Consider the following 24886-nt stretch of genomic DNA (forward strand, 5'->3'; position numbering starts at 1 on the left):
GTTAAACTAAGAGAGTCAGGATACAACCTGACACCCTGTTAATCAGGGTGGTGGTAGCAGTCTGGTGGAATGGTGGCTGCAGTCCCCGCGAAGCAGTGATCCCGTAGAAAAAAAAATCTGCTCTTCCTCAGAAAAGTCCAGTGGTGTCTAAGTAGCTCCTGTCCTCTGGAAATCCAGTGGAAAAGAAGAGAGTCTCTGGTATTTAGAATCTCAGGTTATATCCAGGATGGAATGCTGGTGTTCTCCCTCTGCTGGAGCATCTCCCAACGGGATAATGAGTCACGCTGCATGGCATTGATGGGCCATTAGCAGAAAGATAGTCTGGAGGGGCGGGGGGAGGGAAGCAAGGAAACACTGCTCCACCTGATTTCAACAGCTCATGAGGATGGTAATAGAATACACTGCAACCCAGGACAAACATTTATTAAAAAAAAAAAAGTGGATGCCCATTGAAAAGGCATTGTTAAAATGGGATGTCACCATTTCTCAGCGACTCCGTAGTAAAAGTGCCACATCTGGAACATCCCTGCTGAAGAATTTTGAGGAGATTGCTTCACTTGAATCAGTCTGGATTTGGCATGAATTTGGAGAACTCTACTCAAATTTAGATGCAAGTGAAGGAGGATTTTGAGCAAAGTAAAAAAAAAAAACAAACAACAAAAAACATCAGGAACAAACAGTGTACATCCAAGGGTGACATTTGTATATAGTTCTTAAATATTTAAATCTCTGGAAGAAAACTTCTCAGACGTGAGCTTCTGTTATCCTTTTGTTGGTAACACGTGCAGGAGCAGAGGACTAAATGAGACCAGGGGTCTGCTTTGCTCAAGAGCTTGTTTCTGACAGTCATCGAGTTAGGAAACTCGTGACGTTTCTCAGATAACTTGCTCTTGGGGAGGTGCTGCACAAGCCTCAGGCTGCGTTGCTCTGTGGAGCCAGCAATGAGCCCAGGTCCATGCTGTGCCGGCGCCAGTGCCCGGCATGTTCTGTGCGGTGGCCCTTGTCCCGATCCGATATTGGGGAGGGTTCTTAAACGATCCCAAGAGCAAGATTAAGACACAAGCGAGGTCAGATGCCGTACAACCTTATGAACTATATTTTTTATAACAACTGATAAGAGCGATAGGACAGAGAGCAAAAGAGAGGAGAAAGTCAGAATTCTGAAGCAAGAAAGCGGTCGAGGTGCAACTAATTACCACCACCACGACCAGGGATCCAGCGATGTTCCGTCGGCTCGTTCTCAGTGCCGATGATGATGTTCCACATTCCTGGCTCCGTCGGAGTTCCCAAGAAGCATCAGCATCCTGAGAGAGGAGTACACAGTCCTTTTATAGTGGCCCGTCCCCACGATTTCTCCAAAAGTCTGCCCGTTTCCACGGGGGCTTGTTGTGATGTGTGCCGCCCCATGGTCCTCCATGCGTGCATGCCCAGGTGGTCACGGTGGTCTTGCTGGCGGGGGTCGACCTGCTTCCTCACTGCCTACCGTCTCACGCCGCCTACCCGGCCTGCGCGCAGGTGTAGCTTGGTGGGCGCTACCAAGGCCGCTGTTGTTCCAGCCTCGGGCGGACGTTGTGGATTCATTGGGCACTTTCCATCTCCCTCAAGGCGTACTCCTTCGCAACAACAGGGTGCTGAGGCCAGGAAGTGGTAGTCGTGAAGCAGCAACATTGAGACAAATAAAGTTCAAAAAGTCCCTTACAGCCCTGTGCCGCTCTCCTGGGCGAGAGGGGCCTTCCCCCGGCAGAGAGCTCGGGCTGCCCGCCGCACCGTGCCTCTGCCGAAGCCCAGGGCATCCAGCTGCCTTCTTTCCCGTGGTTTAATGGGTCTTGGTTCAGGCCCAAAACATTTCCTCATTCCCTCCAGTACCCTTTTGAACCTTGAATTTAATTCAGCATTTTTGAGGACCAGCCTGTTCATCATTTATATGAGAAAATACATGTACAGACTTCTTTGAAACTGAAGTTGCTACATCCCTCTGCTCCAGTGGGAGTTGCATTTTAGCTGCTTGTTTGGTCCATGAAATGTTAGATGGAAGGAAGTCAATGAAAAGGAATTGGATTGACTTTCTCCTCTGCCACTGTGTGCAGCTGCCAGGTGATAGCATGAGTCAATCCTCAGCACAACTGATGTAATCTGGTGGTTTCAAAAGCAAATGCAAACAGTGGATTTAAAAAATAACGTAGAACAGTTGCTGTAGTACTGGTGTTTCACCAACGTGCATAACCGGGTGAGCTAAATCATTTGTCTCAAGTTTAATTTATTGTTGGTAGGCTACCTGTGAGTTTCTTGTGAAACCCCAGATAAAATTGCTGTAAATCCATGATCTCTTTGGGTTTTTTGATTTCTTTTTCTTTTTTAAAAAGCGTTCGTTGTTTTGTTGAGTACGCCTTTGTGTGAGGTAATTCAGCCTAGCAACAGACATGTATCTTGAATTATCCTATTGAAGGATGTGGCATACAGGTACGGTGGCATTTAAATGTAAAGCCAAAGGAAGCAAAGGAGTTGAATCTCTTGTTGTGTAATTAAAACACAACCTGCCTAGAGAGCCCAAGGGTCAGGCTGAACGTATTATGCAATAAATTCATGCGCTCACAAATGTGAGTGGACTTAGAGTATTAAAAACTGAAGCCTACTGTCACTTCCTTTGTTATTGCTCCTGTCTTCCAGAGGGTGAAGTCGGATAAGGTTGTGCTGAGAACTATTTAAAACTGTGTCTGCTGATTACGGATGCTTCAGTTTTTGTGTTCAACTCATACCTGAGGTTCAGCTTTTGGAACCTCTGCTCTGAGGTAGCTGTGATGATTCCCCTCTGTTGGGTTTCCAGGGATGCAGGACGTGCCTTGGGTAGAGCAGGGGAGGGTCCTGCTTGGATGGGCTGCGTGGTCTGGTTCTTCCTTTGTTGGTCTTACAGCTTCTCACCAATAAATAGGAGAGAGATCAATTTGTTCACTTTGGATTGTTCAAGGTACGCATTAGAGAACCTTTAGCGTATTGACTCAGGAACTGGAAGAGACTTGAGGAGGCCTTGCATTCATTTTTATTGCTCTGGATTCAGAGGAGGACTTGGCACCCCTGTGCCAGGGCTCTGGGAAGGGGAAGAGCCCAGCAGAGAGGAGCCCGGCCCAACCCTTCTGGCCTCTAGAGCAGGGCAGTCCCGGGAGTCCGCTGGACCAAACAGCACTTCAGAGCCGTGGCGGTGCTGTCTGGTCGGTCTCTCTCAAGCCTCGGAAGCGCGCTCTGAAATCTCGGAAGAGTCTGTTATCTGCGGAGGCTGTTGTGGGGGTTGGTCTCGGAGGAGACCTCCAGGGCTGGGCTCTGCTGGAGCCTGTGCCTTGGTGGTGCTACGCCGTTCGGTGCGGAGCTGCTCTGTCTGCTGTAGACGTCTCTTCTTTCTGATAGGAATCTTCCAGAGGCTGTAAGATGTTGCTTTTACATAATCTGATGGGCATTTACCTGACAAACTGTTGGGCATGATTCAACAAGACAGCATTTTGTGCAGCAAGCTATTGCACAGGTCTCTGTAAATGAAGCTGTAATAATCTGGCTGTCAAGGGGCTTATATGAATCTGTATTATTGCTTTTATTTCAGATTACTGGAAAGCTACGATAGCCTGAGAGACAAACACTTGGGTGAATACTTCAAAAATACCCGGATAAGACGACATCTTCAGAGATCAGGACTGGTGAGACTGAAAAATTTCTTTTTCTGAGAAAAAACGAAAAGAATTATTTGTTTCTCTTAATATTGTGCAAGTCAAATCACTGATAGTCCTGTTGCTGATTTGTTAGAGGTATGTGTTGTCACTGGTAAGAATTTGACCAGCCAAACACGTGCAATTCTGCTGTGCCAGATCAAAGCCACACGATCACACTGTGACCGAGGGTGGGGTGTTTAGTCAGAGCATTCCCCACTCCGTTGTTCTCTGCCATTGGTCAGCTGGATGTCGCAGCAACACGGGGCTGTGGCGCTCACGGCTGCACTACTGGAGTCAGAAAGGCAGAAGGAGGGGTAAAGCGGGGCTTGGGGCTCAGCTCCATGAGCTGAGCGGTTTTTGAAGAGACTGGTGACAGCTGAGGAGATGCTGTAGGTGGCGCTGGGCACGTCTCGGGCCTAGGGGCCGCCTGGGGCTGTGAAGGCGCTGGCCCGCGGCTGCTGGTGGGTGAGGGTGTCACGCCAGGAGTGCCGTGCTGACCGTCGGGTCGAGGCCACGCTCCGTGGAGGATCACGCTCCCGCTCCCAGCACACCTCTGTCATGCAGCAGTCGCGACGCTTGTCTGTGTGATCTGGGAACAGGGGCTGAACGGATTGAGGCGGGGTAAATACTGGAGAGCCGTGGCTCAGCCCCGAGCTGCTCAGCAGTGCAGTTCCAGGAAGTTATTGCACACGTCGCTGTATTGCTGCACGATTGGGGCTGTGTGAGAATGTCTGTCAGTCTGCTTGTATTTCACACCCCGGCAGAAGAAGATATTTCATGGAGAGGTCTTGGTAAATTCAGAATGGTTTTATGTTTTTGCTGCGTACATATCTTTGCTCATTGGAGTTTGCCTCTGCAAAATCTTTCCGTTTGCAAATACACAGAATCCTATTACAGAATCACAGAATCGTTCCGGTTGGAAAAGACTCTTGGGATCATCAAGTCCAACCCTCAGCCCTACTCTACAAAGTTCTCCCCCACACCATATCCCCCAGCAGCATTGATTCTCTTAGGTTATCGATTCTCAGAGGTTTTTAAAATGTGAAATCTAAGCATCTTTGACTCTAATAGCTATTTAAATAGCTTCAGTGTTATGTTTTTAAAAGACTTTAATGGAAAGCTGCAGGATTTGGTAAAGGTGAATGTGCTGAACATTTTAAAAAATACTTCTGCACGGCTGGGTGTGACTCTGTCTAGCACAGGCAGATGCCACCCCTGTGCAGTAGGAAGGCAAGTATTTAATTGCCCTCCACTGACTTGGGCAGCGGCCCCTGAAGAGCAAGGCTGAGCCCACAGCTTTTAGGAAATGTGACTGGGGCTCTCCTGCCCTCTTCGGTTGGCTGATGGGGTCCCCGGGATCAAAGAAACGACAATTCTGTGCTCGGAAGGTGATTTCCACCACTGTGACAGAAGCAGAGGTGGTAACTAACTGGGAAGAGAAGGTAGCCTTTCTGGGAAATTGGGCTCCCTTTAAAAACGTACCTTGTTCTGTCATGTCCTTCTCAGTTACATTATATTTGTTTATGGCAGATCTCAAGAAGTGGCAGAATAATACCCGAGAAGGAATACCGGCTAAATACTCTACTGGAGGAGCGCCTGAAATACGTACAGGAGTACCTGGCTGGCACCGTGTTTAATAAGGCCCCTGACAGAGAGGTATGCATTTACCAGCGCCGTGTGAGCCATGTCAGGTACTCCCCTGCTGAGAGCCAGGGGCTGTGGACTCATACTGAACTGTTTGTGGTAGCTGCGCCCTGGCGGTGCCCTGAAAGGCTCTGTCCTGCTGGGAAAAGGACAGTCGTTGTGCTTGACATCCCCGCGTGAAACCTCCGCTGGCCTCTGGTTGTCAGCCCGCAGCGTCATTCATCAGAGCGTACGCTGTCCTGGCTCTCGTGCTGCCCTTCGGCTCTCATCAGGTTGTGGGATGATATGCACAGGGCTAGCTGGCTTAAAAGAATTCCAGTCGAAACAGTAGTTGGAACATGGTCATATATCTCACCTGAACACAAAGTTTGGGCACGTTCCTGTTACGTCTCAAGAATGGAGTTGGTCCCTACAACTTTACAAATGCTCAGTTGTTAATTGCCGATGTTAACTTACAGAGGTGTCATGCAAATGGGTTGAATCAATAGTGGTTTTGTAATAGGGCTCGGTGAGGAAAACAACCAGGGAGCAGGCAGGTGATAAGCAGAGCAGAAGCGTTATTACCTTCACTGACATCTCATAACGTCCATTAACGAGGTTTCTCTCTTACATTGATAGCGTCATCATCAGCCAGGAGCAGAGAAGAAACCTGCGGAGAATGGCAGGAAGGAGAAGGCGCAGAAAGTCAAGGTAAGGCTGGAGTGCTCCCCAGCGCTGGGGGGACGCGGCAGCTTTGCCCTGGGTTAAACCACAGCCGTGGGTCAGGCCAGAGGCTCGCTGAGCCAACGGCTTTGTCTCTGATGTTTACGGAAAAAGTACAAGAAACAGATAAGTAGAGGATGATCCTGCCCCAGGTTCCATCTCCTTCCTCTAGCCAGCAGTTCAGGAACTTCAATTCACACCCCTAATTCCTTTGGAATCTACTTATTTTTTTGGTTCTGCAGTGTTCTTGGTTGTGGAATTTAATTACGAGTTGTAGGAAATGGCACTTTCTTGCATTTCTGCACAATAATTAATGTATCTGCTGTCTGATAATTGGAGCAATTTGGTGCTCCATTGTTCTCCTTATGAAAAGAGTTAATACCTGTTCTTTTCCAAGGCATTTGTAGTTTTACACACCTTTTTCATATTCCTTCTCAGTTTTCCAAGCTGAAGACTCTCAGTCTATTGAGGCTTTCGCCCATGAGCCATTCCAGGCTTCTCTTCTCATTGCTGTTGCCATTTTTCAACCGTTTCTAGTTCTACTCTTTCTGTTTCGAAACGGGGAACCAGAAGAGGATGAATAATTGAGGATACACGTTGCAGTTCTTCTAGTAATTCTAGACACTATCTGCTCTTGACTGCAGCTGCACACTGAGCTCATATCACACCCTATTTAGCAGAACCAGCATGTAAGTAATGAAAAGAGGTTTCAGAAGCCTTTGCTTTGGTGTCACGTAGGCAGGGCTTGGTTCTGTAGTTGTTAGAGTCACGGAAGTCCCACAGAAGTCAGAAGTTCTTCTCCCCATGAAGTCACTTGGACTCACATGGGAAAAGTTGTTCTCATTCTGGCTGAGATATACTCAGCATCTTTTTTCTTTATTAGGAGCCTGTGTCCATCGCGAAGAATGCATTGTGAAGCTAGCTGCTGCTTGGAGCAGCTGAAAACCAATGTCAAATCTTTCTGATTTTAAATAATACCTTTATGAGGTAAAGGAAGGAGGAGATTTTCATGACAGACAGCGATGGCTGTGGTACTTGCACTGTTTACTGACTGAAGTCCTGCTGGCAGAGTCACCCCAGTGGAAGCCGTGACTAAGGCAGCCTGTGAAGGGAGTCTGGACTTGGGTGATTTTGGAACAAAACCCCAAACTGCTTCCTTCAGTGAGGAGCATAGGGGAGACGCCTGCTGTCCTGGCTTTGGCTGGGACAGCGTTAATTTTTCTTCTTAGTAGCTAGAGTAGTGCTGTGTTTGGATTCAGTGTGCGATTTGGTATCAGAAGAATGCTGATAGCACAGGGATGTGTGCAGTTGCTGCCAGGAGATCAAGGACATTCCAACTCCCCCTGTCCTGCCATGGGCGGGTGCAGAAGATACTGTGAGGGGCCATGGCCAGAGCAGCAGACCCAAACTGGTCAGGAGAACATTCCTCATTGTGCAACGTCACGCTCAGGATGTAAAGGAGGGTTGGCTGGGAAGGGGTTTGTTCTCTCTCGCTTCCAGGACTGCTTTTTCAGGATCTTGGCTTCTCCGGGATCACCAGCTGGGAACAGGCTGGGTATCAGTCAGCGGGCGGTGGCAGGTGGTTGTGCATTTCCCATTTCTACTTTCTATTATTGTTGTTTTGTTTCATTTCAATTGGTAAACTGTTTTTGTCTCAACCGCTGAGTCTCCCCACCTCTACCCCTCCAATTCCCTCTCCCGTGCCCAAGGAGCGGGGGGTGAGTGAGCGGCTGCCTGGCGTTTGCCTGCCGGCGGGCTCGAACCACGACACACCTGCAGATGGGTGATCTGTGTCTCTGCTGCGGTACCACGCCGGGACACAGGAACCTGGCTGCAATTGGCAGTGTAATTTAACCCTCAGCTCATACGTTCAGTGAATTCGGCTGAGTAGCTAACCTGAAAGAAAAGGAGAAAGACAGATGACTGAGCAAGGGAGGATGGGAGACAGAGCTGTCTGTCTCCAGAAGGGTCGTCAGCCCAACGTGGGGCTTTTGGAAAGAAAAGGGAGGGAGGGGCATCAGCCAGAGCAAGGAAGTGGCAGATGCGCTTCAGCCAAGCCAAGAATCAGGAGATCCGCATAAACAGGCAGATGAATTGCATTTGGGAGGATCAGCAGCTGGAGAGGGCTGCAGGGAAATGAGTCAGAGGTGGGAACAGGTCTTTTCCCTTGTCTCTCTCCTTCTCCCCGTGATTTCCTTTCCTTCCTTAAGCAGGCGTCCCAGTGTCACAGCTGTCCAGTGAGAGACAGCTGGCAGGCAGGCTCAGACATGGCTGTTAGGGCTGGCAGGCCAATGTTGGTTTGCTTCTTGCCCACAATTTAGTACCTCAGAGACGTACATTTCTCTTCTTTTAGGCGGAACCAGCCAGCTTTAGGCACTTCCCGCACCCACCAGCCGGTACAAGAAATCATCGTGGGCTCTTCCCTCCCCTTGGCAGAGAAGCCGCTGGTCGCTCCCGACAACAGGTGAGTTTTAGCAGCCACCCCGAAGGCGCTGGCGTGAGCACACACAGCGCAGGCGTGCACGTAGGCCTGTGAGGTCTGGGCTTAGTCTAGAGCTCTGACTGCCCCATCCGCCATCCCCTGGGGCCGACCTCCTGTTTGCAGGGTTGTGTCATTAAAGAGAAGTCTGCAGAAGCCGATGCTGCAGGAATGGCACATCAGAACGGAGGAAACAAAAATCTTTGTGATAAATCTGCTTTAATCCTTCCCTTTTCTCTGCCTTGTCGCCCAAGCCTAGGCCGGTGTCAGTACATTAAGGATTGTTAATGGGTGCTACGGCTGTAGGCGCGTTCTAAAACCCTGAGAGCAATGGAGGCCTCTTAGAAAACAGAGGTGAAGGGGTGAAGTAAGGCTAAAGCTCATCCAGAAGGCCGTGCTTCGGAGCTCTGGCTCAGAAACCTCTTCCTCTCTGTTAACAGGCAGAGAAGGAATGTTAATGTACTCTGGAAAAATAATGATACGAACGTCTAAGGTCAAAGGTCAAATATATGGCTCAGTTTTGACTGGTTCTCGATTCCAGTGATGATCGTGGGTGCAGACTGAAGTGAGATTTTCAGTCCTGGGTAACCTCCTCTCCAGGAAGAGGACACTTGGGCCTGTGGTTATGTGTGATGGTGGACATCATCGCATCAGCACCGATCCAGGGAGTCTGCCTGTTGTAAGGCAGCAAGTTAACTCAGATGAACAGCTTTTTGACTTGGTGTTCTGAAGGGTATACAAGGAAAAGATGAACTAATAACGTGATAAAAATGCAGAGTATTGAACAAAAGTAGGTCTGCTTTGGTGGTGCGTTCTCTCAGCGTGCGTGTGCTGAAGGCACCAAAAGGCAGCACCCGGCTGCGTTCCTGGGCGTGCCTGCGAGCTCACGTGTTTGCTTCAAGGCTGCACTGTGAAGAGACAGTAGCAAAACCTGGATTTATGGTCAAGAGTTATTCTGGATGCTCCAGTATTTGGATGCTCAGTGAGAGATGCCTAAAGGGGCCTGGCTCTTCAGAGGCAGACGAGAAAATGTAATATCCTGAAGGTACCTGAGAACCACTCATCACTTCCAAATATCACAATCAATGCTTTATTTTTATTTATTTTTTTTTTTTACTTATGGTGCTGCTCTGCACTGGAAACTATACACTGAGATTTTGTGGCTGTTTTCTTTTTCCTTTTCTAGACTTCCAGGCGACCACATGCAGCGCCAGGGGATCTGCAGCACTCACTCCATTTCCCACCACTTCCCTTCTGTGCTGCAGCGGGGGCTGTCAATACTTCCACAGCTAAAAAGAAGTGCCCGGCACCTCAAGTCAGTCAACAGCCTGCCGGCAGGGTGAGGCCATATTTCATTCTGAAAATAATGTAATTGTAGGGACAGCTTTATAACACTGCTTTAGTACTACAGCTCCCAGAACTGTATACTGCAGGCAACATGCCTTCCAAAGGGTGATCAGCTTTTTATTAAGCTCTCCTTTCAAACTTCCCCTTAATTTTCAAGACATTGACTTACTGGTCTAATGCCCAGTTCTTGATCACAGTGAGGAAAAATGTGGAGACTTTTTTAGTATAAAACCTCTGCATGCATCATTTTCTCCCTCCACATAGACTATCTGTTATGTAGAGAGGCAGGCAGCCACCTGGTTAACACCAAGAACTCGGGAATATTTTCACACAGCCTTCCAAGTTTTCCTCTTCATCTACAGCTGCAAAGTAGCAAAAAACCTCCTTTATTTATTTTTACCATTCCTCCTGCTAAGTCACACTGTCAGGTTCAGAGAATGAGAGCTTTTTGGAGTAGCCAGACATGATCTTGGTACATACACAGTTTCTTTCAGGTGCGATTTGGACTTCTGTCCTAGAAAAACATGATGTAATTGGTTTTGTGTTAGGAGTTCCACGGGACTGGGGTGTTTTGGAATGGGGCTGTGACCACTGCCTGGCAGACACTGGCCGAATAGCTCCCTCCTGCATTTGCTCTGTATTGTGATGGGCACGATCCTTTCTCCAAGAATTTGCTGGCACTTTCTACTTAATGCTCCCTGCTGCCAAAACAGCCAGATCAGTCACAGGCTATGCAGACATGACGCAGAGCTCAGAGCCAGAGCACGCGGCGTTTGCGGAATTTATTCTCTAGAGGTGCCTTTTGCTCCTCAGGGCCCTGGGCCTGTTTGCATTTCATCCTGAAGGAGGACTAGACCTCCACTACAAATGGGAGAGAAGCGTTTTGAACCACATCTTGTGTAATTGATGCCAAATGATGTTACTGTCGGGAGACTCTTTGGGATGCTTTGGAACTTGCTTGCCAGCGGAGGGAGCGCAGCAGTGCCGTGGGGTTCCGTCTGCTGGGGATCAGAACCCTGCACGGTTACAAGCAGTACCCGGCTCACAGTGCTGTATATACCTATGGGGGTGACGCTCCCAAGCAGCTGCCGGTTGCTTTGCAAATTAAAAGAAAGGGTTTTAGCACAGAAATCTTTTCATGAACAAAAGTGCATGCACCGAGTTACGGAACTGTTGTAGAAGTGTGTGTCTTACGAGGTGTAAAGAGCCGTCAAACCATGGTTGGTTCAATGCGCTCGGTGGCTGGTTTTGCATAACCTATTTAACCTGGTTAAAATGTTTTCACAGGAGGAGAGGAGTGAAATAAAAGGACCAAATACAGTAAAATACGTGACCAATATATCTTCCATCAACAACACCGGTCTGATACCAACACCACCTCCACCCCAGCAAAAAAGTGGAAAAACAGTGAGAACTGGGGTGACCAGAGGGAGACAATTGCGTCCCGTCGCTGTACCCAGTGAGGCAGAGGTACCTCCAAGGATGGTAAGTTAGCTCTCTCTACTTCTCTGTTTATGGACAGGTATATAATCTTCCCTGTTGGTGTATTTGCCTAATGTTTAGCACATAAATCTTTTCATGAACAAAAGTGCATGCACCGAGTTACGGAACTGTTGTAGAAGTGTGTGTCTTACGAGGTGTAAAGAGCCGTCAAACCATGGTTGGTTCAATGCGCTCGGTGGCTGGTTTTGCATAACCTATTTAACCTTGTTAAAATGTTTTCACAGGAGGAGAGGAGTGAAATAAAAGGACCAAATACAGTAAAATACGTGACCAATATGTCTTCCATCATTAACACCGGTCTGATACCAACACCACCTCCACCCCAGCAAAAAAGTGGAAAAACAGTGAGAACTGGGGTGACCAGAGGGAGACAATTGCGTCCCGTCGCTGTACCCAGTGAGGCAGAGGTACCTCCAAGGATGGTAAGTCAGCTCTCTCTACTTCTCTGTTTATGGACAGGTATATAATCTTCCTTGTTGGTGTATTTGCCTAATGTTGAAAGACGTGTTTACCTAGTTTGCATAAATATTCACCAAATTTTTGAAAGAAATAAAATTCATAACTAAAATATATATATTATAAATATATATATAAAGTTAATATATAGAATATATATAATGTAAGTGCCACCCATCTCTCTATATACTAAAACATTTGGTGTTTTTCATCAGCTGGGGGAAAAAAGGGTGCTTGAGCAGAAAAACCATGGGAACTCTTACTTAAAGCCTTCTGGTTTAGTCGATCCGATCCTGTCTGTGACCATATCTGGTACCATAACTTCAGAGGGATATAGGAAATGCCTTGAGGGTGTGAAAACTTCATCTGTTATACTATATCTCCAGCCAGTTTTGACTCCTGTAAAAGGGAATTGTAGGAACCCTGGATTAGGGGGGACCATACGGTTCACGGTTCCTGCAATTTTGGGCAATTAGATGCAGTGGATTTTCAGTTTGAAACATTTTCCTCCCCTTCTGCATGTTACAAAGCACTTTCCAATTTAAGCAGCCCAAGGCTCATCTTAAAAGACTTGAAGCCTCAAGTGTACGCCACACGTACATGCTCTTTGTGTTCACCTTTTGTTAGAGTTGGAAGCTGAATGCATTTTTTGTGTCTTTCCTGCTGCAGAATTCTGGAGTAGTCTTCAGGTCCGGGGTACACAGCGGCCCATGTATCACCATGGCCTTTCTGGGAAGAAATCTGCATTTATTGGGCAAGGATGCTGATAAGAGGAGTGAAATCACAGTCTATCAGCAGCACTGTGGAGGAGAAAACCTTTGTGTCTACAAAGGCAACCTATTGGAAGGAGGTGAGGGTGAAGAGTCAAAGAATTCATATCAATTCTGGTGACATCATGTATTTTTTTTTTGCTAAAAAGTTGGTGTGGTATCAAAATTACTTCAGCTGAGCTCAGTCAAGGTATATGCATCCAGGGATTTCTATACCATCTACCTCCACACTAAATCTGGATCTACTGTTTCATGATTGAAAGTGAGGTTAGAATGACTTCTGCAAATTATGGTGGAAGAAACTTAGAGAACTAATTTAGCAAAATACTGTAGCTTAGGTTAATTTCATATAGAGCTGTGTGGTTAATAAAGTAGTAGTAGGAGCAGATTGTCCTTAAATAGGGGTTATCTGTTTCTGGCTTTACACAGTACATCGGTGCATGTTGCTTATTACTCCAGAAGGAAAAGTAGATAAGGGGAGCCCAACTCCCATCTCTCTGACGTGAGTGCAATTCCATAGCACCAGTGGAAGGTGAATTGTGTTCTGGGAACCTGGGAAGAGGCAATGGCTGGGACATTGTCACTTGTGAGGAGGAGTGATTCCACCGATGACCCCCTCATTCCAGCTCACAGAACCCCTGTGCTGGCGTTTTCAGCGGGCGTGGGAAGATGGTGCAGAGCTCCCTGCGCTCCCGCTCGTCCCCGAGGCTGTGGGAGCACCGCGGCGTGCCCGCGGATCAGCTCACGGGGCTGCTGGGCTGGCTCCCCGCTGTGTCCTCTGTGCCTGCCCCTCTTGTCCCCAGCCCCGCTCACAGGCCTGAGGGGGTGACCGGTGTAGAGGGGGTACAACCCCGTCCCCCCGGCAGGGAGCGGGGTGGCCGCCTCTGTGCCCTCCCGCCTGGATGCCAAGCAGTGCCTTGCAGAGCAGCTGGAACGGCTCCAGAAGCAGCATCTTTCCAGTGCCCGGTGTTCCCTGAGCCCAGCCGCGTCCGTGCGGGCCCAGAGCCGCTGGTGCTGAGCTGTGCTCATCTGGAGCCTCGGCTGCCCCTGCCAGGGGTGTCCCACTGCGGGGGCTCTGACATGCTGCTGCCCTGCACCGGGTGGGCCCGTGCCAGGAATCCTAAACCTCCTGTGCACGATGCCCACTCCTGTAAGGCACGGGCGGAGTTAATTTTGTGGAGATGGGAGGCTCTGCTCTCTGTTCTGCTGTGGCTGTGAGCGCCCAAATGGAGTGGCTTGTCACAGGGGTGTCCAGCTTGGCACTCTGGGGTTGGAGAGAGACGCGGCTGTTGTGTGGGGAGGAGGTGGGGTATTACCGACTAATTAATGTACCCGAGAACCAGAGTGCCTGACCTCAGAGGGCTGGGTGCTCTGGTGGTGATGCAGGTGAGATACGACGATTGCAACAGCCTGGCAGCAAAGCATAACCTCTCTTCTTTGAATCCCTTCTGTGACCGCAGAGACCTTTCAGTTCATCTCAAGGAGGCACCGAGGTTTCCCCTTCAGCCTCACCTTTATTCTCAACGGGCTGACAGTGGACAGATTGAGCTGCTGCTGTGAGTACAGACACCGGAGGCCCTCCACGGTGGGAGGCAGACATGGATACTTCAGATTTGTCAGTGTGGAGGGAGCATCTCCCTGCTACAGGTATGGAGACGAGTGTGCTTTGCTCACAAGGACCTCGCAGCCCAGTAGTTTGAATTTATCCCTTGTTTCCTCTTTGGTCATCTTTCTGGCACCCTGCAGCTCTTCCTCATCCCTGAGCAGAGCGGTGGCCAGGGGGTGCCACACTTACACCCCTTGCCTGCCTCTCGTGAAAGTGCTGGTGAAATAAGTACGCAGAGCGCTGCTGACTTAACTGTCGTTTTGGGCGTTTTCTTTGTGATTGTGAGAACGGGGTAATTTATTTTTAAACAGCAGTTTTGGGGGAGGGAAAGATTTTAAGACACCCTTGTCTGTGAAGAAAACATGGTTTTCCAGAGACTTGTGGTTAGCTACGGTGAAAGTTCTGGTTTCAATGTCACCCCCTGCTTGCAGAATTGCATCGACACACTCCATAGAGCACAGTGTCCCGACCCTCGTGGGTGGTGTAGGGTGGCTCTCCGTGTCTGCGGGTAACGTGAAATCAGGAGCAGGAGCCCTGGTCTCTCAGATGAGCCTCCCAACCATGAGACAGAGGCTGCCACTCCTCTTTATACAAGAGGAGCAGTCTCACAGGTCACTCAAAATGCTTTGTTTTCCAACTGTTTGGGTTTCTGTTGGGTAGGAAAACCAGAACAGAAAGTGAAAAGAATTCAGTTTCAATCTGCCTCTTGCCCCGCCATTATTAGACCGAGCCGACAAATTAAAAACCAAAACGAGAGTTATCACTGTACTGGGTGTTGCAGCAGGATCAGGATCCAGCACGGGTCTGCCTTGGCACTTGCCTGCCCTTCTCAGTGGTTGTATCTTCACAGATCATTGTTGGCGTAGCTTGGAATGAATGGACACTTTGATCATTTTGATTTTAGTCAGTTTATACTTCAACCGTCACCTTTAAGTGGGGACAGTGTCACTCTCCTTCAAGGAAGAACTGTACCTGTGGTCGTGGAGCTCTTGAGAACTTCAGGGTGCTTCTCCAAGGGAGTGGTTATCAGTAACCGTGGGGTCTGAGTGGCAACACAGAGGCAGATGGGTACCCGGTTTCAGTGCTGATAATGAGCTGAACAGCTGACTGCCTGCTGCCCTTCCATTGTTCACACCAAGAAAAACATGATACCTTCCCATTCTCCTTGTTGTTTTATAGGTGCATTATTGCAATGGGCCTGGACAACAAGCCAGTGCCTCCCAAGAAAAAGATGGAGGAGGACCGTGAGGAAAATCCTGTGGGTTCCGGGGCAGATGGAGTGTGCATTGGAGATGGAGTGTGCATTGAGCCAGGTAAAGAGCAGCATTGAACAGAAAGATTCAGTGTTAGTGATCTCACCATGTGTGGAAGCAAATGTCCAAACTATGGAGGACAAAAAGAGAAGCAGGGGATGAAAAACGGGAGAGTAGGATTCTGTGGGTCTGGGATTGCGGGCCTCGGCCTTTGCCTGGGGCTTCCTCTCTGAGGACACCTGGTGCGAGGAGTGTGGCGATGCCTGTGTCTGGGTGATAAAGTCAGTGGGGCTTCTTTGGGCCAAGCACCAGGACGAGAGGGTTTTGCCGGAGCCAAGGAAGTGAGTAAGGAAGGTCTGAGAGGCTGCAACAGGAGCCTGAGGGCGATGGGAAAGCAGGAGGGAAGTGGGGCACAGCGCAGGGACAGCCGTGAGGGGGGAGAATGGCAGCAGGCGAGGACAGGTAGAGCAGGAGGAGGGACCGGGGTGGGTGTGGGCAGGGAGACGGCCAGTCTGAGGGGAGCTCCAGTGCGGGGGAGTGAAGAGAAGATGGCGGCTGCAGGGGCAGGCCGTGGGCAAGGTGCTGCTGCCTGCTCCGAGGTGGGTGGCTGGGGAGGACGGACTGGGGAGGGGGGAGGCTCAGTGCTGGGCGCAGGAGGGGAGGGAAGGTGGGAAGAGCACGTAGCAGCAAAAGGTCAGCAAGATGCAGCGCTAGCTGAAGTGTTCTGGTCTCCTCTCCTCTGTTGCCAGGGGCCGTGCAGGGCTCTGTTCCCTAAGGCTCTTTCCCGCCCCCTCTCCACCACAGTGCCCCAGGCACCGCTCAGGGGACACCTGCCCCAACCTCCAGGTCCTGGCTTGTCTGAGCCTTTGTTCCTCTGCCCCAGGCCTACCAGCCCTCCTTTCGTGCCTCCTCTGCTCCGACCCCCCCGGACCATCGTCCTTTCCCCTTACTGACCGCTCCCCTTGCCTGTTGTAGCTAGCTGACCTTCCCCCTCTGCTTGAGGCCCACCTCCTTTCTGTCGGCAGATTTAAAAAGAAAGACCGGAGAGAGGCTGCCCTTGCTGAAAGTCTGCCCGAGGGGCGTTTCTTGTGGCAGGCCAATGCAATATTTCTGGTATCAAACGGTGCGTGGCAGCTCCACCTGCACGCCCAGGATGTGCCACCTCGGGCCGGTCCCTGTTGCTGTCGGGGACTCTGCCTGCCCCCGCGGGAGAGGCGGTGGGCTCAGCTCTTATGATAAAGCCTTCTTCAGAGTGAGTCAGATTTAGAGAGGGATCTAAATTCCTACTTCCTATTCCTATTTTTACTTTCATAATTCCGCAGTGCTGCTGCTACTCAGCTTCCTCATTAGTCCCCCTGGATCTGTGTTTGGCATTAATCAAGCCTTTTTCCTTCAGCAGGGGGGCACCTTTCTGACAGTTGCCTAAGGAGGCCTCACTTCCAACAATGCAGTTGGAATCGCAAGTGATTTTGAACACAGAAAAAAAAAAATCTCCTTATTCCCTTAATTCTCATTGTCTGGGTAACCGTTTATCTGCCTAATTGGTTCTGCATCAGGTACTCTTGATTTCTGTCCCTGGCATCTGTCCCTTCAGTATTTTAAAAGCACCGATCGAAAGAAGAAGGGGTGGGCAATAAAATGGGAAAGGTGAGAAGTGATGGCCACGAGGGACAGACAGCTGGTGTGTCAGCGGTGGCAGCTCTCCGGCACAGTTGGGTTTGTTGCCTCTCTGCTGCACGCGCAGTGAGCTGGTGGTGGCAGAGGAATTACTGAATTTCACAGGGAAATCACTGACATCGCTACGCGCTGGTGCCTGGGGTTGCAGCCGCTGCAGCTTGGCTGGGCAGGGGAGGATTCTGTAATGCGTACGCGTGGGGCCAGTCTTTACTACAGATGTGAGCAGAGCTGTCAGCTACTACAGCTTGTCAGGCTCGTGGCCTGGGACGGAATCCAGACCGTGTTGGGGTGAAAATGGCAATTCTGTTGTCAGCTTCATTTGTCTGAGGATTTCACCTGGGAGCTGAAGGAGGTACCAGAGCAGTGCCGTGACAGAATGTTCCTCCGCAGCACCTTTTGGCTGGATTGATTTAATTCATTCAGTTTGTAAGCCACTTCTTTGCTGATTAGCCACGTCAATCCACATGTGTCTTTTTTTGTGCTGCAGTAGATTACCTTTCTCCAGCTTTCTCTGTTGCTTGCATTTTTTATTCGTTGCAAGAGGATTTTCTCCTGTCATAAGAGACTGTCTTGCATTTTATTTCCGAGTTTGCCCAGTTCTCGTTTTTTCTACTCCTGTCAGTGGCTAATCGTTCTGATTGTTGTTTTTAATGTATTGATCATACTTGATGCATCATTCAGTAGCTTTACTGCATTTTTGCTATGCTATTTATGAGGAATACGATGCTTTTTTATGATAATGTGCTCTTATTCTTCCTGTCGGTGGTCGTAGATTCTCTCATGGCGTTAAAAAGACTGAGCAAATGCAAAGGCAAAAGGAGATTGATGAAGTTAAGCTCTGCCTGCTTAAATAGAACTTTATTAGTTGTGAATTCCGTCTCACCGTATGATTCTTGTATTTTAGAGTATGATGAAGATATTGAAGCAGAAGAGAGACAGATTGATGGTCAAACGAATGGAACATCAGAGTCACCTTCAGGTGATAAAAAACCCGACTTGGACATTGCAAAGGAGAGTGAAACCGCATCAGAGAAGGCATTGGAGGTCTCTGACAGTGAGAAGGATGAAGATGATGGATACTCTGACAGTGACTTCCAGGACGATGAACAAGGTTAGTTTATTTCATACTGAGGCTTAGAGAAGTTGACCTGATGCATGTTTTACATTTTGTGCATGTTTTACATCTTGTGCGTGCCTGGTACATGTGTTAAGGGGAAAACACAGGAAAACACATGCAATTCCTTCTGAACTGGAAAAAGGTAGCTGTTTTATCTGTGGTTAATTCGACCATCCATCACTGAAATACGGCAAAACCCACGGGCAGTGTAAGGGTGTGGCAGCTCACAGCAGACTTTGCTGAACTATTGAGGTGCAGAAATGGAGATGGAGCCAGTTGGCAAATTAGCTCTAAATACTTGGGCAGATCAGCACTTTGTGTCAGCGGTCACTGACGTCCGAGACCACTGACACCTTCTGAGGATACGCCCTTTTATCTGAGAAGCCCCCGGCACACCCGATGTGCCTCCTGGTGGTTTAGCAGTGCTGTCTTTAATGGCCCTGAGCAGCCAGAACCTCGGCGGTGTCCCCTGGCGCACCGCTGGCCCGTGCTGGCCGAGGGAGGAGATGCCGTCAGCTCAGCTCTCCCTGCTGCCTGCGTGGGATTATCTTCATCAATAATCCCATGGAAAACTCGCAGGCAATTTCTCATGTCTTCAGTGAACAGCAGCATTCCATTCACCATGTCGTGAGTAAGTCGGAACTGATCTGCCTTTTCCTTGTGGCAGTGTTTTAGTTCTCTCTTAACTTTTCTCCTCTATGGCTTTGTTAGATCCTGAGCTGACTTCTGTGCCTCTCGCTTGTCATCATGTACCAGGATTTCTCCATTTCCTGCTCTTTCAAAATCAATTACTTCATATTCCTTACATTTGACCGTCCTAATGTGCAAACCGTTTCTCGAGTTAAATGGAAACATTACTTTCACATTTGTATTTCTAGGTGAATTAAGCAATGGTAATATTAAGCAATACAGCTCTTTGTGAAAAGGTTGCAGCTGCAAGAAAGATCCAGTCTTTTTATAGAAAGTAAAAAGTCCACCAGAAATTCCAGTTAGGTTTGAAACATCCTTGCTTATAAACGCATTGCAGCGATCAAAAAGAATCTTAATTTTTGTTCTCTCATGATAATCAGAAATAGCTTGTGATTCAGGAATAATCAGTACAATTAAGCATTCTTTTCTGCTTGTTAGTGCATGGCATTATGAACTTCTCTGTGACTTCACTCAGCTGCCTCTCAAGCTCTAGCAGTGTGTGATGATCATTCATTCCTCTTTCCTATTTGTTCATTTTTGATATTTTCCCCTTTGTAATGAAATCTTGCTACTTTTTTTTTCCCCACCACTGAACAGAAGAGGTGGAGAGAAGGGATGAAAAAGATGTGGGTTTCTCCCAACTGAGATGTAATAATAAATTTATGAAAAATAAGTATTAATTGGTAATTTTGAGGGCAAGAAGAGCTTTCTGCTTGAATGAAGGACTCTCTGAAAATACTATAGGTGGAAATATTTCAAGCAACATTAGCAGCAACTACTAGTTCCATTTTTTTAGGCGATTGGTAAAGTGCCTAATAGCTCTCCACAGTGGAAGATGTTTCTGGATATTCATGATTGAAAACGTTTTTCTTTAATTCCACACCACTGTTTTTAGTTATGCCTTTTTGCACATCCTTAAGCTGGTCTTTTCCGTTCTTCATATTTACAAATTCTCCAAGACAACATGACCCCATTTCATTGTTGCTAGCTTCAGCTTTCATCTGCTTGTGTGCTGAAATTCCACATGCTCTGTACATTTATTGTGCTTTGAGATCATCTGCCAAGCCTTGCACCTGTAGTTTTTTCAAAGAGAACTCGCTTCAACTTAAGCATGTGTGTGTTAGAGTTGGTAGACCAGGATTTTGGGTAGCAAGCTTTTGGGCATGGATGCTATGTTTCTGTGTTTCAGCAATCAGTACCCGAATCCTCTTGTGAGCTCTGAGTGCTGCTTTGGCAGAAATAACACGCTAATAGTAATGGGATCTGGATCTTTATGAGTACGTGCTGTGGACAGATTTTGTCTCACCTTAGTTCAGCATATCATGACACGTGTTCAAGAGGGTCTGAAGCTGTTGGGCCCCTTGGGTCAGTTCAGCCAGCATACAGAGCTGAGAATGAAATCCAGATAGCCGAGGTGCCACAGATGTGACTTTTGCATCCAATATTATGAGTTGGACATAAATAAAGAGCGTGTAAGAGGGACCTTGGCATTCAAATCCCTGTGGACCATAAGCCAGTGAGTGAATTGGGGAGAATGGCTGACAGTTCCCCTGGTGCAGTGTGTAATCTGCACGTTGGAGTGGTTCTGTCTCTGAACTGTTTGTACTCCTGTCAGCGCCTGGGAGCGATGGTGTTTCCCGGGACTCTAAACGTACCTCCCGTCAGAACAGAGGCGCGAGTCCGGGGCAGGCTGGAGGTGCCAGAGTCGTTGCCAGGCGGTGGCTGCCCAGTCGTTTGTGCCTCAGGTCCGTGGCAGCAGATGCTGGAGGCCGAACCTCCACCGCCCGTGGCCCCGCGCGCTGCTCTGCTGCCCGTGGCTGTGGAATGAGCGTGCGCCTCCGCGGCTTCTCAGGGCGAGGCAGCATCCTCACAGCACCGCTGCAGCGAGCTGGCAGGGGGCGAGGGCTCTGCGCCTCCCCCTTTGCTAATTCTAAGGAAAATTGCGGAGTTTTATTGATTTGCTGGTCTGGCCCTATACAGGGCAGTCCACTGATTTAGAATGGCAGTTCCCATTCAAACACAGCTTCTTTGTTCTTGTTTTAATTAATTAATGGGAGTCGTTGACATATTTTAGGGAATTTTTAGCTTCCATGTTTGAGGTTTTTTTAAAAGCAGTCCTGCAAAGTTATTGTAATGCACTGCAGATGAGTAGGATATTTTAAAATATTACCAAAAATTGCAGCGAGCCTTTCTGAGGCTGAAGCAGATGAAGAAGAAAAGACAAACCCAGAAGATCTAACAGCGAGGGAAGACGCTGGAACTCTTGATGAAGATACAACATCAGTACAGCGTCAGGTTCCTGAAGTTCCTGGGGAGCTCAAACAGGCTGTGGCAGTAGCAAGTCTGCTCGAGAAAGACAAGGAAAGGGATGCAAGCAGTAGGGGGGACAATGGGGAGGATCTCAGGCCATCGGAAAGCAGCGTGTTGGAAGCAGCTGACAGCGATGAGGAGGGTCCTGACAGTGACGAGGGGAGCGGTGAGTACAGACCCTCTGCCCGGCTGTGGGTGACCAGTGCACGCCAGGGTGCCTGTCTGCCTTCACAGCAGGTCCTGGCGCAGCACGGGGGAGGCAGTTCTGGGCTGTTTCCAGGCTGCTAGAATACTCTCTTGGCTGTGAGCTAAACACCCACCCAGAACGTGGCCTTGCCTTATTGTTTCTTTTCTAGTGTTTCCAGCGTAAGGCTTTGACCGTTGTTTTTCACTCCAGTAGCTGGGTTTCGCATGTCATGCAATTATTATGAAATCCAAACGTGATTGATTACCTGTAGGAGAGTCTGTATGCCAGGTTGGGGGAATCTGTTGATAATGATCCAAAAAGAAACCAAAAATTACTGTGTGAATCACAGTGCAGCAGATGAAGATCAAAACTGTGTCAGTTGATCCATGGTTGTGTTGCTTCACTGTGTCGTGGATTTTTTGGGGAGGAGCAAATCGAATGGTTGTGCGAGGCCTCATTTTTACTGTTGATAAAATGGGCATCTTGCAGTTTCATCCTTACCTGTATGGGTAAGGGGCAATTAATAAAAGGTTGGCCACAAGAGCAAGGCTTTGCCTTATTGTATCTGGAAGGGGAAAAAATGTAAGCCCTTGCTTTGCGATGTCATCCAGGTCACAGGGGAATGTCCTGGGTGCTGTTAAATCAGGCAGCATAAAAGAACAGCTGTCTGCACTGGTGCTGGCGTACAGGAGAGCCACAGGCCATGGTAGATGAAATTTTCAGTTGTCTCTTTGTGTGCTGGATTTGCAGTGGAATGCAGAATGCATTCCCTTTATTTTAACAGAAGGCTTTGGTTCTGTTTCTGTTGCTTTCAGTTCACTGCAGTGCATCTAAGATAGTCTTGTGTGGCATAAACAATTGGAATGCTGCTGCTTAGTGCTCTGCAAGGCAGTTGCTGCTGGGTTACTTTGACTGTCTTGTGCGTTGCTTTTGTTTTGGTTTGCATTCAGAATTGAGACAGTAAAGACAGTAACGTGCTGTTCATTGAATAATGCTGAAGCCTCCAAAGATGTTTGGCTCCGGAACCCCTCTCTTGTGTGAAAGAAACTTCAGTTTAGGCACTTTCACCACTAGGCTCTTCAACACTAGAGTTGAGCAAGGACTACTGAAGAAGAACCTTACAAACCTAGAGGACAGAATGTTATGCTGTATCAATGGAATGTGTCAAGCTAGTGATCTGGTCCTGAGCTGGCCTAAGAAAAGAGTGTTGTTCTTTATTAGCACGATTCCTGTGTGCTTACATCCAACACACACGGTTTCATGGCTCTAGGCTTGAACAGAGATCCTCTATCCAGTACAGACAGATAGTCCGAATGGTAAGTAGGTAACGGCGTTTGATCCTTAGTCCAGTCCTGTTCACCTCTGCTGCCAGGAGACTACCTGAGATTCAGGGATGGTGCAGGTCAAGGAAGGACAAGAAAAACCATTGAATCCTAAAAATGATAGATAGGAACGACCTCCTAATTTGCATAGTGATTTGTCCCCGTCTACCTGGGGGTTATCTAGGTAAATTCTATAGCAAGGAAAGAATTGTCAAGAAACAGAGTGTAGAGCAATGAAAGAATTGGCTCTCAGTCCATTCTTGAGCCTCCAAGGGTCATTCTCAGGGTGGTGTTGAGAGGAGGATGATAGGCACTGTTCTGTTTTGTCCTGCTGAGACCCATCTGACAGGGTTTTTCCTAACCGGTGCTGTCATTAGCAGTGCAGAACTAATTTATTGGAGAAAATTGTATACGCTGAAGAAAGCAAAAGGTGCAGAGTGCTCCTCTGGGGTGGTTCAGATGTAGGCTGAGTCCAGGCAGATCACGACGGGTGGTGTGACAGGGTCTGTCAGAAGCGTGGAAGTACCTGGGGTGGGCTCCTGCTGCGCATTTTCTGATCTCGCTGCACTCTTTGTGACAAGGAGATATTGCCAGTCCCAAGAGAGAGAATTATTGTCAGCGGTGTTTGTCACCCTGCCCTAGGCTCGGTGTTTCGAAAGACTGCCAGTTCTGTTTTGTCAGATGTATGACTTGACTGTGAAGCATCACAAGCATTGCATTTACAGAGCAGAAAATACTTCTCCACTTATTTTTAGATAAGTGTAGGTCTTCACACACTGAAGTTGGGGAACTGAGGAACCATCAGAACTGTAGTTGGGAGCTTAACATAGACCTTTTTTTTAAGAAAAAGTATTGATAGAACAGTAACAAATTTATGTCTATAAAACAATATTGTTGCTCCCATGTTGAACCCCCCTTCAGACCGCCTGACAAAAGCAATCTCACCGTTGTGAAAATGTTGTGGAAGACTGCTGCTCTACGGTTCAGTAGATGCCCCTGCATGAATTTTCCCTTGGATTTTTCGTGGTTGTCTCCATCTGGTTTTAATCTACCTGAATTATTGCTGGTGAAGATTGACATGGCTCCAATCGGGTCTGCCCTAACATTTCAAATTTTAAACCAAGCTGAGGCAGCTGGATGAGTTCTGCTCCCCTTTCGCTTTTTAATGGCTTCTCTTTCCGGCTTCCTCTTTTGTAACTTTGTGGTAGTTCTTGAAGATTGCAGTCCAGTCCGGGTGAAAACAGCAACGGCAGCTGGACATGGTGATCACATGAATTCCGAACCTGATGACTCCTGTCCAGATGTGGAAGAAGAGGTCGTATCAAGTGGGGAGTATGATGCCAGTGAAGGTGAGGTTGGCTGTTGAGCAGGGATGAAATCTAATTAATCTGAAGTCTTTTTCTAGAAGTGCTTGCCCTTTCCCTTTCCTTTCTAGTCTATCAAACGCTACGTCTGCTCTTTCCTAACTCGTATAAAATTTGGTGTTGACTCGCTGGCTTCTGTAGTCATGTGTAGTTAACCTGTATCACAGTAAATAACTGCTTTGTTGGTAGCTGTAATGGTCCTAGGTAAAGAATGCAGGCCATGAAAAACTGGCTGCCAGTCAAGAAAACAGCTGTGGAAGGCAGGAGCCTAGCAAGTTTCCCTTTGCTTGCAGGGAGTTTGGGGGCTCCTGGGGAGGCAAATGTCCAGGACAGGCAGGGTGGGACTGGCAGATGAGGAGGGAAGCTGAGCTGCAGCCTCCATCTCCGTGCTGTGCCCCGTTTGTCTCCCAAGCTCATCCCCCGGTGAGCAGTTGGCCTAATCGGCAGTGAGCTTGGTCTTGGTTCCCTCCAAGAACCTTTCTGGTCCCTGCACCCTGAGCCGTTCATTGCTGGGAGCCGTCCTGGAAGGTCACCTTAAGCTTCTACTCCCCAGCAGCAGTGAGTCTGAAAAGCGAAGAAACCCACAGGTTAAAACTGACTTCAGTCTGCACTGCTGCTCTTCCTTTTCCTTCTGCCATCCTCTAAGGGTCTAGCAGCTGGCAGGAACAGGCCATCTCTATTGTTTTTAAATTGCTAGTTGTGCACGTTCTTTACTTTGGCACATGAATCCAGGGTGTTCTAAGTTTGTTTTTCTGGTCAGCTGG

General features: G+C 48.3%; 1 protein-coding gene across 1 annotated transcript in view; it reads left to right on the forward strand.

Moving 5' to 3' along the window:
- Positions 1 to 7023: 7023 nt before the first annotated feature.
- Positions 7024 to 24886, forward strand: part of LOC141971174 (uncharacterized) — a 47999-nt gene continuing 30136 nt past the window's right edge. The window contains exons 1-7 of the mRNA XM_074928336.1: positions 7024 to 7028; positions 8395 to 8505; positions 9707 to 9859; positions 15382 to 15515; positions 18037 to 18243; positions 21122 to 21415; positions 23967 to 24107. Coding sequence (XP_074784437.1) covers positions 7024 to 7028; positions 8395 to 8505; positions 9707 to 9859; positions 15382 to 15515; positions 18037 to 18243; positions 21122 to 21415; positions 23967 to 24107 — 1045 coding nt within the window. The remainder of the gene's footprint in view (positions 7029 to 8394; positions 8506 to 9706; positions 9860 to 15381; positions 15516 to 18036; positions 18244 to 21121; positions 21416 to 23966; positions 24108 to 24886) is intronic.

This window comes from Athene noctua, chromosome 28 (assembly GCF_965140245.1).
Source record: "Athene noctua chromosome 28, bAthNoc1.hap1.1, whole genome shotgun sequence".
Classification (NCBI taxonomy): Eukaryota; Metazoa; Chordata; class Aves; order Strigiformes; family Strigidae; genus Athene; species Athene noctua.